At 42.2% G+C, this 12,700-nt stretch overlaps 1 protein-coding gene across 1 annotated transcript; it reads right to left on the reverse strand.

Moving 5' to 3' along the window:
• Nucleotides 1-11,027: 11,027 nt before the first annotated feature.
• On the reverse strand, nt 11,028-11,921 carry LOC132380869 (probable G-protein coupled receptor 139). The gene has a single exon (XM_059949788.1). The coding sequence runs from the start codon at nt 11,919-11,921 to the stop codon at nt 11,028-11,030; it is 894 nt and encodes a 297-aa protein (XP_059805771.1).
• Nucleotides 11,922-12,700: the final 779 nt, after the last annotated feature.

Genomic DNA, 12,700 nt, shown 5'->3' on the forward strand with positions numbered 1-12,700 from the left:
TTCTCGCCTGTGTTTTACTTTAGTTTAGAATGATTAGATTGAACACCTTCTCTTGTACAGAGGTTCCATTTCGGTGTCATGTTTGTGTTTCCTCCTGACAGAAACGGAATTTTCCTGTGCTCTCTGCCTCGGTCTTTTCAAGAGCTCCGCATTTGAAAGTTGCACTTCACAAAACGCACAGTTCCCAATTAACTCTCCCTAGTTCCTGCCTAACACCCTCATAATTTGACTGCTCCAAATTAATAACGTCACGCAAGACCAATGCCTAATCTTGTCTATAGCTGATTTAAATCTTATAGCGTTGTGAACACTTGTTTCTAACTATTCTTCCACTGATAGTTCAACCACTTTCAGGCCTCATCAACGAGTACAGTGCTACCCCTACACTTCTTGATGATACACATCTTGATATATGAAACTCACCTGGTTACACCTAAAAACTCTGCTTAGTCAAACCTTCCGCAATATTGAGATCTGAGTGTATTAGGGAATTTGAACCCACCCACACAACATCCCCATTGTTTTCAAACCTTTTTCTGGACGCCTGCATATCTGTTCCTCAAGACTCAGTTGGTTGTTGTGTGGTCTGTAGTACAATCCCATCAAATTGACTGTGTATTTCTTATTTTTAAGTTCTAAGCATGTATGAACGAATCCTTCATTATGTTGACTTTAAGTGTAGCTGTGCTATTGTCCACGAATAATAGCTCTACCCTCTTTAACCTCCTTCTCTTTTTCCAAAATTTAGTAAATACCAGCGAATTCATCAGCATTCTTGACCCTCTCTCAACCACGACTCTGTTATGGGCACAGCTTAATAGTACCATGATTCTGGCTCCAATACTCCCAGCATGAATAGTTTAATTGTTCCGACAGATATCGTCTTTCCGTTCCTCCTGCCTATTCTCACTGGTAATGACAACTACCTCCTTAATTCCCCCAATTTCTGACATAGTGTTCCGGTTCCCTCTTAGGTTCTTAATAGACCAACATGCCACTTGAAAAGAAAATATATTTTCCGACTTATCTCACCACGTGGAAGGCGTTCCAACTATGGACTACAAATGAACTAATATATAAAGAAGTGAAAACTAAGTAAAATATTATACCTGACGAAAATTACTGCAAAAGATTAATATGAATTTTCGATTTCAACGAAGGATGAGAACGGAATTAGAATCTAGCAAACAGATACCATGAGTGAGCAATATTCTCCAGATTATAAAGGGCTCAGCAGATTCATGTAAATACACAATAAACGGTTGAGGACAAATGTATATGCCTTCGGAGAGAGGCGTGAGAAATTGTAAAGAGATATCAGTATATGGTAAGATCCTACTAAGTTCTCGTCTCCAGCTAGAGGATGGAAAAGAACCAAGTATACGGTCTATATCTGAACCGGAGGGGTACTAACATTCTTGCAGGAGTGTTTGCCAGTGCTGCTCGTGGGGGTTTAAACTAGATGTGCAAGGGGCAGGGATCCAGATCCAGAGGGTTGGTCAGAAGGAGCATGGGGTTAAATGTGTAGAAGGTTTGGGTGATCTTCAGAAGGTCATCAAAATTCAGGATGCAGTTAGCCCGATGGAAGTTCAAGGAGTTGTGTTAGGTACAGTAGACAGTGTTTTATGCAAAGAGAGGAGGAATGAGCTAAGAATTCTACACTTGAATGGGCGTAGTGTCAGAAATAAGACAGATGACCTTGAAGCTCTGATGAAAATGCGGAACTACGATATTGTTGGGATAACGGAGACATGGCTGCAAGGGGATCAGGCCTGGGAATTGAGTGTACCAATTCCCAGTGTACCAGGCCTGGGAATTGAGTGCTATCGTAGAGACAGAAATATGGGAAGAGGGGGTGGGGTGGCCCTTTTGGTGAGGAATCAGATTCAGTCCTTAGCAAGAGGTGACTTGGGAACAGGGGAAGTAGAGTCTGTGTAGATTGAGCTGAAGAACAGTAAGGGTAAAAAGACCCTAATGGGTGTTGTGTACAGGCCCCCAAACAGTAGCGTGGATATTGGGTACAAGTTGATTAGGGAGTTAACATTGGCATATGCTAAAGGTAATGCAGTCGTTATGGGAGATTTCAACATGCAGGTGAACTGGGAGAATCAGGTAGGTGTTGGACCCCAGGATAGGGAGTTTGTGGAGTGTCTAAGGGATGTATTTTTGGAACAGCTTGTGCTTGAACCAACCAGGAATGACGCTATTTTGGACTTGGTGATGTGTAATGAACAGGAATTGATAAGTGATCTTGAAGTAAAGGAGCCATTTGGAAGTAGTGATCATAACATGATAAGTTTTTATCTACAATTTGAGAAGGATAGGGGCAGATCAGAGGTGTCAGTGTTGCAATTAAATAAAGGAGACTACGGAGCCATGAGGGAAGAGCTGGCCAAAGATAAATGGGCGGATGCCCTGGCAGGAAAGACAGTGGATCAGTAGTGGCAGTTATTCTTGGGGATTATACAAAAGATGCAAAAGCATTTCATTCCAATGAGAAGGAAGGATTCAAAGAGGGGGAAGGGGCCACAGTGGTTGACAAAGGAAGTCAGAGATTGTATAACATTAAAGAAAAAGAAGGATGACAGGGCTAAGATGAGTAGGAATACAGATGATTGGGAAAGTTTTAAGGAACAACAAATCTTAACTAAAAAAGCAATACGGAGTGAAAAAATCAGGTATGAGCTCAGTCCAGCCAGGAATATAAAAGGGGATAGCAAAAGCTTTTTTAGCTATGTGAAGAGAAAGAAGATAGTTAAGAACAATGTTGGCCCCTTGAAGAATGAATTGGGAGAAATTGTTATGGGAAACAGGGAAATTGCAACAGAATTTAATGCGTAGTTTAGGTCTGACTTCACCAGGGAGGACACAAGCAATCTCCCAGATGTATGGATGGGCCAGGGTCATAAGATATCAGAGGAATTGAGACAGATTGACATTAGGAAAGAAACTGTGATGAATAGACTGGTAGGACTGAAGGCTAATAAATCCCCGGGTCCAGATGGTCTGCATCCGAGGGTTCTAGAAGAGGTGGCTCAGGAAATTGCGGGTGCATTGGTAATCATTTTCCAATGTTCCTTAGAGTCAGGATCAGTTCCTGAAGATTGGAGCGTGTCTAATGTTATCCCACTTTTCAAGAAGGGAGGGAAGGAGAAAATGGAGAACTATTGCCCTGTTAGCCTAACGTCAGTCCTGGGGAAGATGCTTGAGTCCATTATTAAGGACGAAATAGTGGCACATCTTGATGGCAGAAATAGGATTAGGCCGAGCCAGCATGGTTTGCCAAGGGCAAATCATGTTTGACTAATCTGTTTGCGTTTTTTGAGGCTGTAACAAGGATGTTAGTCGAGGGTAAGCCAGTGGATGTTGTGTACCTAGATTTTCAGAAGGCATTCGATAAGTTGCCACATAGGAGATTGGTGAGTAAAATCAGAGCTCATGGCATTGGGGGCCGGGTTTCAACATGGATAGAAAACTGGTTGGCAGATAGAAAGCAAAGGGTAGCAGTGAATGGGTGTTTCTCGGACTGGCTGGAGGTGACTAGTGGGGTACCACAGGGCTCTGTATTGGGACCACAGCTCTTTACGATTTATGTCACCGATTTAGATGAGGGCATTGAAAACTATATCAGCAAGTTTGCTGACGATACTAAACTGGGTGGCAGTGTGACATGCGAAGAGGACGTTAGGAGAATACAGGGAGACTTGGATAGGCTGGGTGACTGGGCAGATACTTGGCAGATGTCATTGAATGTGAAAAAATGTGAAGTTATCCACTTTGGAAGCAGGAACAAGAGGGCAGAGTATTCTCTGAACGGTGTAGAGTTATGTAAGGGGGAAATGCAAAGAGACCTAGGAGTCCTAGTTCACCAGTCAATGAAGGTGAATGAGCAAGTGCAACAGGCAGTGAAGAGGGCAAATGGAATGTTGGCCTTTGTTACAAGGGGAATTGAGTACAAGAGCAAGGATTTCCTTTTGCATTTGTACAGGGCCCTGGTGAGACCACACCTGGAATATTGTGTACAGTTTTTGTCTCCAGGTTTAAGGAAGGACATTCTGGCAATTGAAGAAGTGCAGCGTAGATTCACTAGGTTAATTCCTGGGATGGCAGGGATGTCTTACGCAGAGAGATTGGAGAGATTGGGCTTGTACACGCTGGAATTGACGAGATTGAGAGGGGATCTGATTGAAACGTTCAAGATAATTAAAGGATTTGATAGGATTCAGGCAGGAAATATGTTCCAGATGTTGGGAGAGTCCAGTACCAGAGGGCATGGATTGAGAATAAGAGGTCAGTTATTTAAACAGAGTTGAGGAAGAGCCTCTTCTCCCAGAGAGTTGTGGAGGTGTGGAATGCACTGCCTCAGAAGAAGGTGGAGGCCAATTCTCTGGATGCTTTCAAGAAGGAGCTAGATAGATATTTGATGGATAGGGGAATCAAGGGATATGAGGACAAGGCAGGGACTGGGTATTGATAGTGAATGATCAGCCATGATCTCAGAATGGCGGTGCAGGCGCGAGGGGCCGAATGGTCTACTTCTGCACCTATTGTCTATTGTCTATTATATGACGTGGCAATGCAAAACAACATAAATGCAGAACCTATTAATATAAAAGCTAATGAAAGGGAAAACTGAGGAATCAAAGACCTAATGCACTGCATCTCAGCTTTGAGCACGATGACCACAACGACATTTGTTCATCATCTAACAATCTATAGCTGATGGGACTCGGAGGTTGAAAAGGTGGTTAAGAGTGCAAATGGAATGTTTGCTGTTAATGATCGAGACACCGAGTTCAAAAGTAAGGAAGTTCTAGTGGAGCTTATAGAACAGTGGTCTAGTTCGGCCCCACCTAGATCGCCAAAAATCTAGTCGCCCATTATAGAAAATATATCAATGCTTACAAGGTGATATAGAAGAGTTTTACTCAGACGATCACAAACGAGAAAACCTACCGATTCTGTAAGTGCAACAACATGCACAAAATGCTGGACAAACTCAGCAGGCGCTTGTACTTTATTCCATAGATTCGGCCTGGCTTGCTGAATCCCTCCTGCATTTTGCCCGTGTTACCAAGATGATATCTGGATCAGAGAGTATGTATTACAACCAGAGGATAGACAACCTGCGTAGCTTTCTGTTGAGCGACAGGGGCTGAGAAGAGTCCTGACAGAGTCAACCTGGTAGATTATGAGTGACATAGATAGACGGGACAGGAAATGTCATTTTCCAAGGGTTAAAATATCTCATACCAAGTGTGTGCATTTAAGCTGAGAGAGTGTAATTGAAAAGGAGATATCAGAGAGTGATGGATGCCTGAGATATGCTGCTTGAGGTGGTGCTAGAGGCAGAAACTTTCGAGGTTTTTAAGAGGCTTTTTGAAAGGCACCTTGATGTGAGGAAAATAGAACGCTACAGATATTGTGCAGTCAGAAGAGATTTGTTTGGCTTGCCAGGTAATTACAAAGTCTGATGGTGCAGCACAATTTTCTGGGCTGGAGGGCTTGCTGTTCTGTGCTAAATGTTACTGTAGATCTGCGTCACAGAGCTGCACACATCACTGGTTTCCTCCAAATCAAAAATACCTTCACAACCGTCATGTGAATTTTCACAGATTGAGCTAACCCAAAACGCCACGTATTGAGGATTTCAAAGTTCATTTCAGTGGAAAACTGTGAGTTGTTTTTTTTTCACTAAAGACTGACTGGACAGTTGCTGTGACAATTGGTCCAACGGATGTTAACCAGGGGAACACGAAGACCGAGACTCACCTGACAAACCGAATTTGCTTTATTTTAACTTGCATGATAGGTTGCTAAAAATTGATTTGCAAACAGACATTTCCTTGGGGTCAATAGACAATAGACAATAGACAATAGGTGCAGAAGTAGACCATTCGGCCCCTCGAGTCTGCACCGCCATTCTGAGATCATGGCTGATCATTCACTATCAATACCCAGTCCCTGCCTTGTCCCCATATCCCTTGATTCCCCTATCCATCAGATATCTATCTAGCTCCTTCTTGAAAGCATCCAGAGAATTGGCCTCCACCGTCTTCCGAGGCGGTGCATTCCACACCTCCACAACTCTCTGGGAGAAGAAGTTTTTCCTCAACTCTGTTTTAAATAACTGGCCTCTTATTCTCAATCCATGCCCTCTGGTACTGGACTCTCCCAACATCTGGAACATATTTCCTGCATCAATCCTATCAAATCCTTTAATTATCTTAAACGTTTCAATCAGATCCCCTCTCAATCACCGCTATTCCAGAGTGTACAAGCCCAATCTCTCCAATCTCTCTGCGTAAGACAGCCCTGCCATCCCAGGAATCAACCTAGTGAATCTACGCTGCACTTCCTCAATTGCCAGAATGTCCTTCCTTAAACCTGGAGAACAAAACTGTACACAATATTCCAGGTGTGATCTCACCAGGGCCCTGTACAAATGCCAAAGGAATCCTTGCTCTTGTACTCAATTCCCCTTGTAATAAACGCCAACATTCCATTTGCCCTCGTCACTGCCTGTTGCACTTGCTCATTCACCTTCATTGACTGATGAACTAGGATTCCTAGGTCTCTTTGCATTTCTCCCTTACCTAACTACACCGTTCAGAGAATACTCTGCCCTCTTGTTCCTGCTTCCAAAGTGGATAACTTCACATTTACTCACATTGAATGACATCTGCCAAGTATCTGCCCACTCACCCAGCCTAACAAATTTTCCCTGTATTCTCCTAACGTCCTCTTCGCATGTCACACTGCCACCCAGTTTAGTATCGTCAGCAAACTTGCTGATATAGTTTTCAATGCCCTCATCTAAATCAGTGACATAAATCGTAAAGAGCTGTGGTCCCAATACAGAGCCCTGTGGTACCCCACTAGTCACCTCCAGCCAGTCCGAGAAACACCCATTAACTGCTACCCTTTGCTTTCTATCTGCCAACCAGTTTTCTATCCATGTTGAAACCCTGCCCCCAATGCCATGAGCTCTGATTTTACTCACCAATCTCCTATGTGGCACCTTATCGAATGCCTTCTGAAAATCTAGGTACACTACATCCACTGGCTTACCCTCGTCTAACTTCCTTGTTACACCCTCAAAAAACGCAAACAGATTAGTCAAGCATGATTTGCCCTTGGTAAATCCATGCTGGCTCGGCCTAATCCTATTACTGCCATCAAGATATGCCACTATTTCGTCCTTAATAATGGACTCAAGCATCTTCCCCACGACTGACGTTAGGCTAACAGGGCGATAGTTCTCCTTTTTCTCATTCCCTCCCTTCTTGAAAAGTGGGATAACATTAGCCAGTCTCCAATCTTGAGGAACTGATCCTGAATCTAAGGAACATTGGGAAATGTTTACCAATGCAGCCGCAATTTCCTGTGCCACCTCTTTTAGAACCCTCGGATGCAGACCATCTGGACCCGGGGATTTATTAGCCTTCAGTCCTATCAGTCTACTCATCACAGTTTCTTTCCTAATGTCAATCTGTTTCAATTCCTCTGATATCTTATGACGCTGGCCCATCCATACATCTAGGAGATTGCTTGTGTCCTCCCTGGTGAAGACAGATCTAAAGTACACATTAAATTCTGCTGCCATTTCCCTGTTTCACATAACAATTTCTCCCAATTCATTCTTCAAGGGGCCAACATTGTTCTTAACTATCTTCTTTCTCTTCACATAGCTAAAAAAAGCCTTTGCTATCCACTTTTATATTCCTGGCTGGACTGAGCTCATACCTGATTTTTTCACTCCGTATTGCTTTTTTAGTTAAGATTTGTTGTTCCTTAAAACTTTCCCAATCATCTGTATTCCTACTCATCTTAGCCCTGTCATCCTTCTTTTTCTTTAATGTTATACAATCTCTGACTTCCTTTGTCAACCACTGTGGCCCCTTCCCCCTCTTTGAATCCTTCCTTCTCATTGGAATGAAATGCTTTTGCATCTTTTGTATAATCCCCAAGAATAACTGCCACTACTGATCCACTGTCTTTCCTGCCAGGGCATCCGCCCATTTATCTTTGGCCAGCTCTTCCCTCATGGCTCCGTAGTCTCCTTTATTTAATTGCAACACTGACACCTCTGATCTGCCCCTATCCTTCTCAAATTGTAGATAAAAACTTATCATGTTATGATCACTACTTCCTAATGGCTCCTTTACTTCAAGATCACTTATCAATTCCTGTTCATTACACATCACCAAGTCCAAAATAGCCTCGTTTCTGGTTGGCTCAGGCACAAGCTGTTCCAAAAATACATCCCTTAGACACCCCACAAACTCCCTATCCTGGGGTCCAGCATCTACCTGATTCTCCCAGTTCACCTGCATGTTGAAATCTCCCATAACGACTACATTACCTTTAGCACATGCCAATGTTAACTCCCTAATCAACTTGTACCCAATATCCACGCTACTGTTTGGGGGCCTGTACACAACACCCATTAGGGTCTTTTTACCCTTACTGTTTCTCAGCTCAATCCACACAGACTCTACTTCCCCTGTTCCTAAGTCACCCCTTGCTAAGGACTGAATCTCATTCCTCACCAGCACGAGTCTGACCAGCACGTTATATATCTTCGTTGTCACCAAAGAAATGTAGATAATTAAAGCCAGAATTTTCTACTTTGAACACAAACAATTCGAAATTAGATCCCAACAACTGATTGTCTCTTAGGCATATGAATGTGAGTCTAAAATACCCTGGTTTCCTCGGCTGCCTAAATCCAGGGAAGGCAAACCCCGCCCGCACCAAACTAGTGAGATTGAGGCCCTCTCCCACCTTAAACCCCAGTATGTGTGGATACTTTGTAATGTGCTACGCTGTTACCAATTAGTGCCACGAAATAACAGATCAGCACACTGCATATGATTAAAGGAATTATATTTATGAATCTTATCCTAAGGGTTAGTAAAGTATAACAAAAAGAAAAAGACCCATTCTAATTAAACAGTTAAATGTGCACAAGTTGGAGCACATCTTGAACTTCTCCGTCACTCACGAGCTGAGTCCTTGTCAGCATGAACGTCCACATCACTTTCCGAACATCGCTTGGATTCGATCTCGAAAAGACGGGTCGCTCACTGGAACGTATATTACAACCGGCTCCCCCCAGCGTCCTCTCTCTTCATCTCCCGCCGAACAATATAAAAATAAAACCATCCTCATTGTAACTCTCAAGGAAAACTTCCCGCTAATTAGATGACACATTCCACATCATCCCTTTCCTTCAACAGTAACCAAAACAAGCCGAAATGAAGAAAGGTGAAATCAAGAAGCTCTTACAGAACTACCAAAATGAAATTCATACGGAATAACAGTAAAAATGTGAACCAGGGCATTACACAGCATTGAATCACGGTGGATTTAATTTGGCTTTTTTGACACTGATCAACTGAAAAATACTATTCAGTGTCAACGTGAAAACAGAACTCTTCAACGTGATCTAAATTAATTACAAATGTAAAACACAATAAAATTGATTGCATAAATATACACATCCTTTAATATGACACACCAAATCATTACTGCTGGAGACATATTGCTTTAGACGTCACATAATTGGTTAAATGGAGATCTGCTTTTGGAGACCTGTGTGCAGTCAAGCTGTTTCAAATAATAGACACATGTATTGGAAGGTAATCAGTATTCTGACAAACTCTATACCTTGAAGGCAAAAAATAAAACCACTCCAAACAACACTGCAAAATATGTGATTGTCAGGTGATGGATACAAGTAAATCTCCAAGTCACTAAATATCCCTCGGAGGTACAGTTAAGTCAACCATCCAGAAATGGAAAGAATATGGCACAGCCGTAAATCTGCCTTGAGCAGGCTGTCCTCAAAAACTGATTCACCATGCAAGAAGGAGGCCAGGGAGGGAGGCCACCAAGAGCTCCATGACAACTCTGGAGAAGCTTCAGTGGCTGAGATGGGAGAGACTGTTCGTCCAACTGTTTCCCGAGTGCTACACCAGTTTCAGCTTTATGGGAGAGTGGCAAACCGAAAGACATTATTGTAAAAACTCACACATCATCTCGGCAATTGTTTGTCAGAAGGCACGTAGGAAATCCGAAGTCATCTGGAAGAATGTTCTATGTTCTGATTAAACCAAAAATGAAGTTGTTGGCCATCAGACTAAATTCTATGCTTGGATGAAACCAAATATTCCTCTTAATCAGAAATGCACCATCCGTACTGTGAAGCATGTCCGTGGTTACATCATGCTGTGTGGATTCTTCACTGCATCAGGCCCTGCAAATCTTGTGAAGGTAGAGGGTAAACTGAATATAGGGAAATTCTGTAGAAGAAACAGATGTAGTCTGCACAATAACTGTGACTTGAGAGGTTTGACTTCCAGTAAGACAAGCATAAAATCAAAGCGATACAGGAACGGGTTAAAAACAACAAAGGTAATGTCATGGAGTGGCCATGTCAGTGACGAGACCTCAATCGAATTGAAAAGTGTGGCTAGACCTGAAAAGACTGTTTGCTCACGATCCCCATGCAATCTGACAGAGCTTGAGCAGCTTATTTTTTATAGAAGAATGGGGATAAATTGTAGTGTCCAGGTGTGCAAAGCTGACAGAGACTCATCCACACAGACTCAAGGCTATAATTGCTGCAAAAGGTACATCTACTAAATAATGACGTGAAGGGGGTGAATACTTATGCAATCTGTTATTTTATATTTTAGTTTTATAATTAATTTGATCACTTTGTAGAGAACAGTTTTCACTTTGACATGAGAGCGTCTTTTATTCTGTTTATCATTGTTAAAAAAGCCTAATTAAATCTTCTGTGATTCAATGTTGTTTAAAAAAAAATCATGCAAACTTCCAATGGCAGGAAGTACTTTTGATAGGCACTGTATATCAAAAGGGATAATTTGTGTGCCGCTCCATTCTCTCACTCGATGGTGCGGGCAAATAAGATTTGGCAGATTGAATAATAGTTTGGAACAATATTTCCTCAGGTCAATATCTGAAAAATACCAATGGCGGGGAATCTTTTGTACAATTTAGTAACAGAGTTTAACAAAGTGACGGAAGGGACATATCGCTATCCTCCTCAGCTCCTCTCTGAATTTCCTCTGGGTCAGAGCATAAACGGCAGTGTTGGTACAAGTTCCAAGATAGAACAGCATTGCACCTGTCTTGTCAGCGATAATGACAGGGTGGTTATAACTCGGATAGACATGCCCGCTGGAAATCTCCATCAGTATGAAAACTGACACCTTCGTCAGCCACAGCAATATAAAGCTGCCTGACAAGAGAAATAACAGGACGATCGACCTCCGTCTTTGAACCATCTCGGGGTCCTTTCGCAGATCCCCGTTATTGGGTCCTTTGAGTCCCCTACGAGCTCGATTTGCCAACATGATGTGCCTGACAGTGAGCGTGTTGAGTATCAGGATCAGGAAGTAGGGGATCAGTGGGTTTAACAGGTGGTGAATCCAGAAAAATGCCACCCAACCAGGCAAACTGAAGAACTCCAGCTTGATGGCACAGCCCCACGGTATCCCATTATAGAAACCGTAAGGTTCCAATCTGAAATAAAAAGGTATATTCCTTAAAACGCTCAGCGCAGTCACAGCGGTTATAACTATCGCCGCTGTCTTTGCAGTGCAATATCTAACTTTCAGGTTGTGACAACAAATCGCCACGAATCGATCAACGGTGAACGCGATTGTCAGCCAAACAGAACAGTCTATTGTAGTATAGCCCAGTAGAGAAATGGTGCTGCAAACAGTTGTGTAGAACCAGAACATGGCTGGGAAAAGTCTATGCACAAGTCTGTCGAGTATCATACAGAAGACTACGACTAGCAGGTCTGTTGTTGCCATGGCAATCAGGTAGGCAGAAACTCCTTTGGAGAGGTCGCTCATTCCCCTCGAGAGAATCGCAATCGTCATGGAGTTAGCTGTGGAAGAAGACGAGCACGTTAATGTCTGAGATCGACGAAATACATATGTAAAGTTTTGTAAATAAACTACCAGGAATAGAGAAATCATTTGTTTTTGTTTTTTTTTTTTTGCTGCACTTCCTTCTATTGATTGAAGAGATTCCTTAGTTTAAATTTGGGGGTATATTTAAAATTATAATACGAATAAGAAAAATAGTAATAAAATAATATTAACTTTTTATGGAGCAGTATTTTAGCAAATGATGTGCTCCAAAGAACTTTAATTTGGGATAAAAGTACAAGTATGAAAATAACATAAAAGTAAAATTAAGCATGAAACTAATCGATGAAAAGATGACAGTTAGGCTTGCTGCATCCCTTCTAGTTTTAGATATGAATATCAAAATTTCGAATCGTAGGATCTGACCTGAAAGAATCACAATATATAACTGTATGACATATATAACTTTGAGATTCGTTTCCAATTAATTGAGCGTGTTAGAGAATACAAGCACCTCGCCACAACTATAGATAACAAAACCAAATTTAAGGCCAACATTGAGTTGATACTCTTTACGTGCTAACAACAGCTATTTTTCCTTAGGAAGAAGGCGAAACTTCAGGCCCAGTCATCGATTCTCCAGACATTTTATATCTTGAATTTGGAAGGTGAACTGCCAGAGGTTGTGGTACATATTGGTACCAATGACATAGGTAGGAAGAGGGAGGAGGTCCTGAATACAGGAGTTGGGAAGGAAGCTTAGAAGCAGGACCTGAAAGGTAATAATC

This window comes from Hypanus sabinus, chromosome 25, assembly GCF_030144855.1.
Source record: "Hypanus sabinus isolate sHypSab1 chromosome 25, sHypSab1.hap1, whole genome shotgun sequence".
Taxonomy (NCBI): Eukaryota; Metazoa; Chordata; class Chondrichthyes; order Myliobatiformes; family Dasyatidae; genus Hypanus; species Hypanus sabinus.

What these genes read in the sequence shown, in the direction of transcription:
- LOC132380869 (XM_059949788.1), bottom strand. Translation starts at nt 11,921, where the DNA reads ATGACGATTGCGATTCTCTCGAGGGGAATGAGCGACCTCTCCAAAGGA.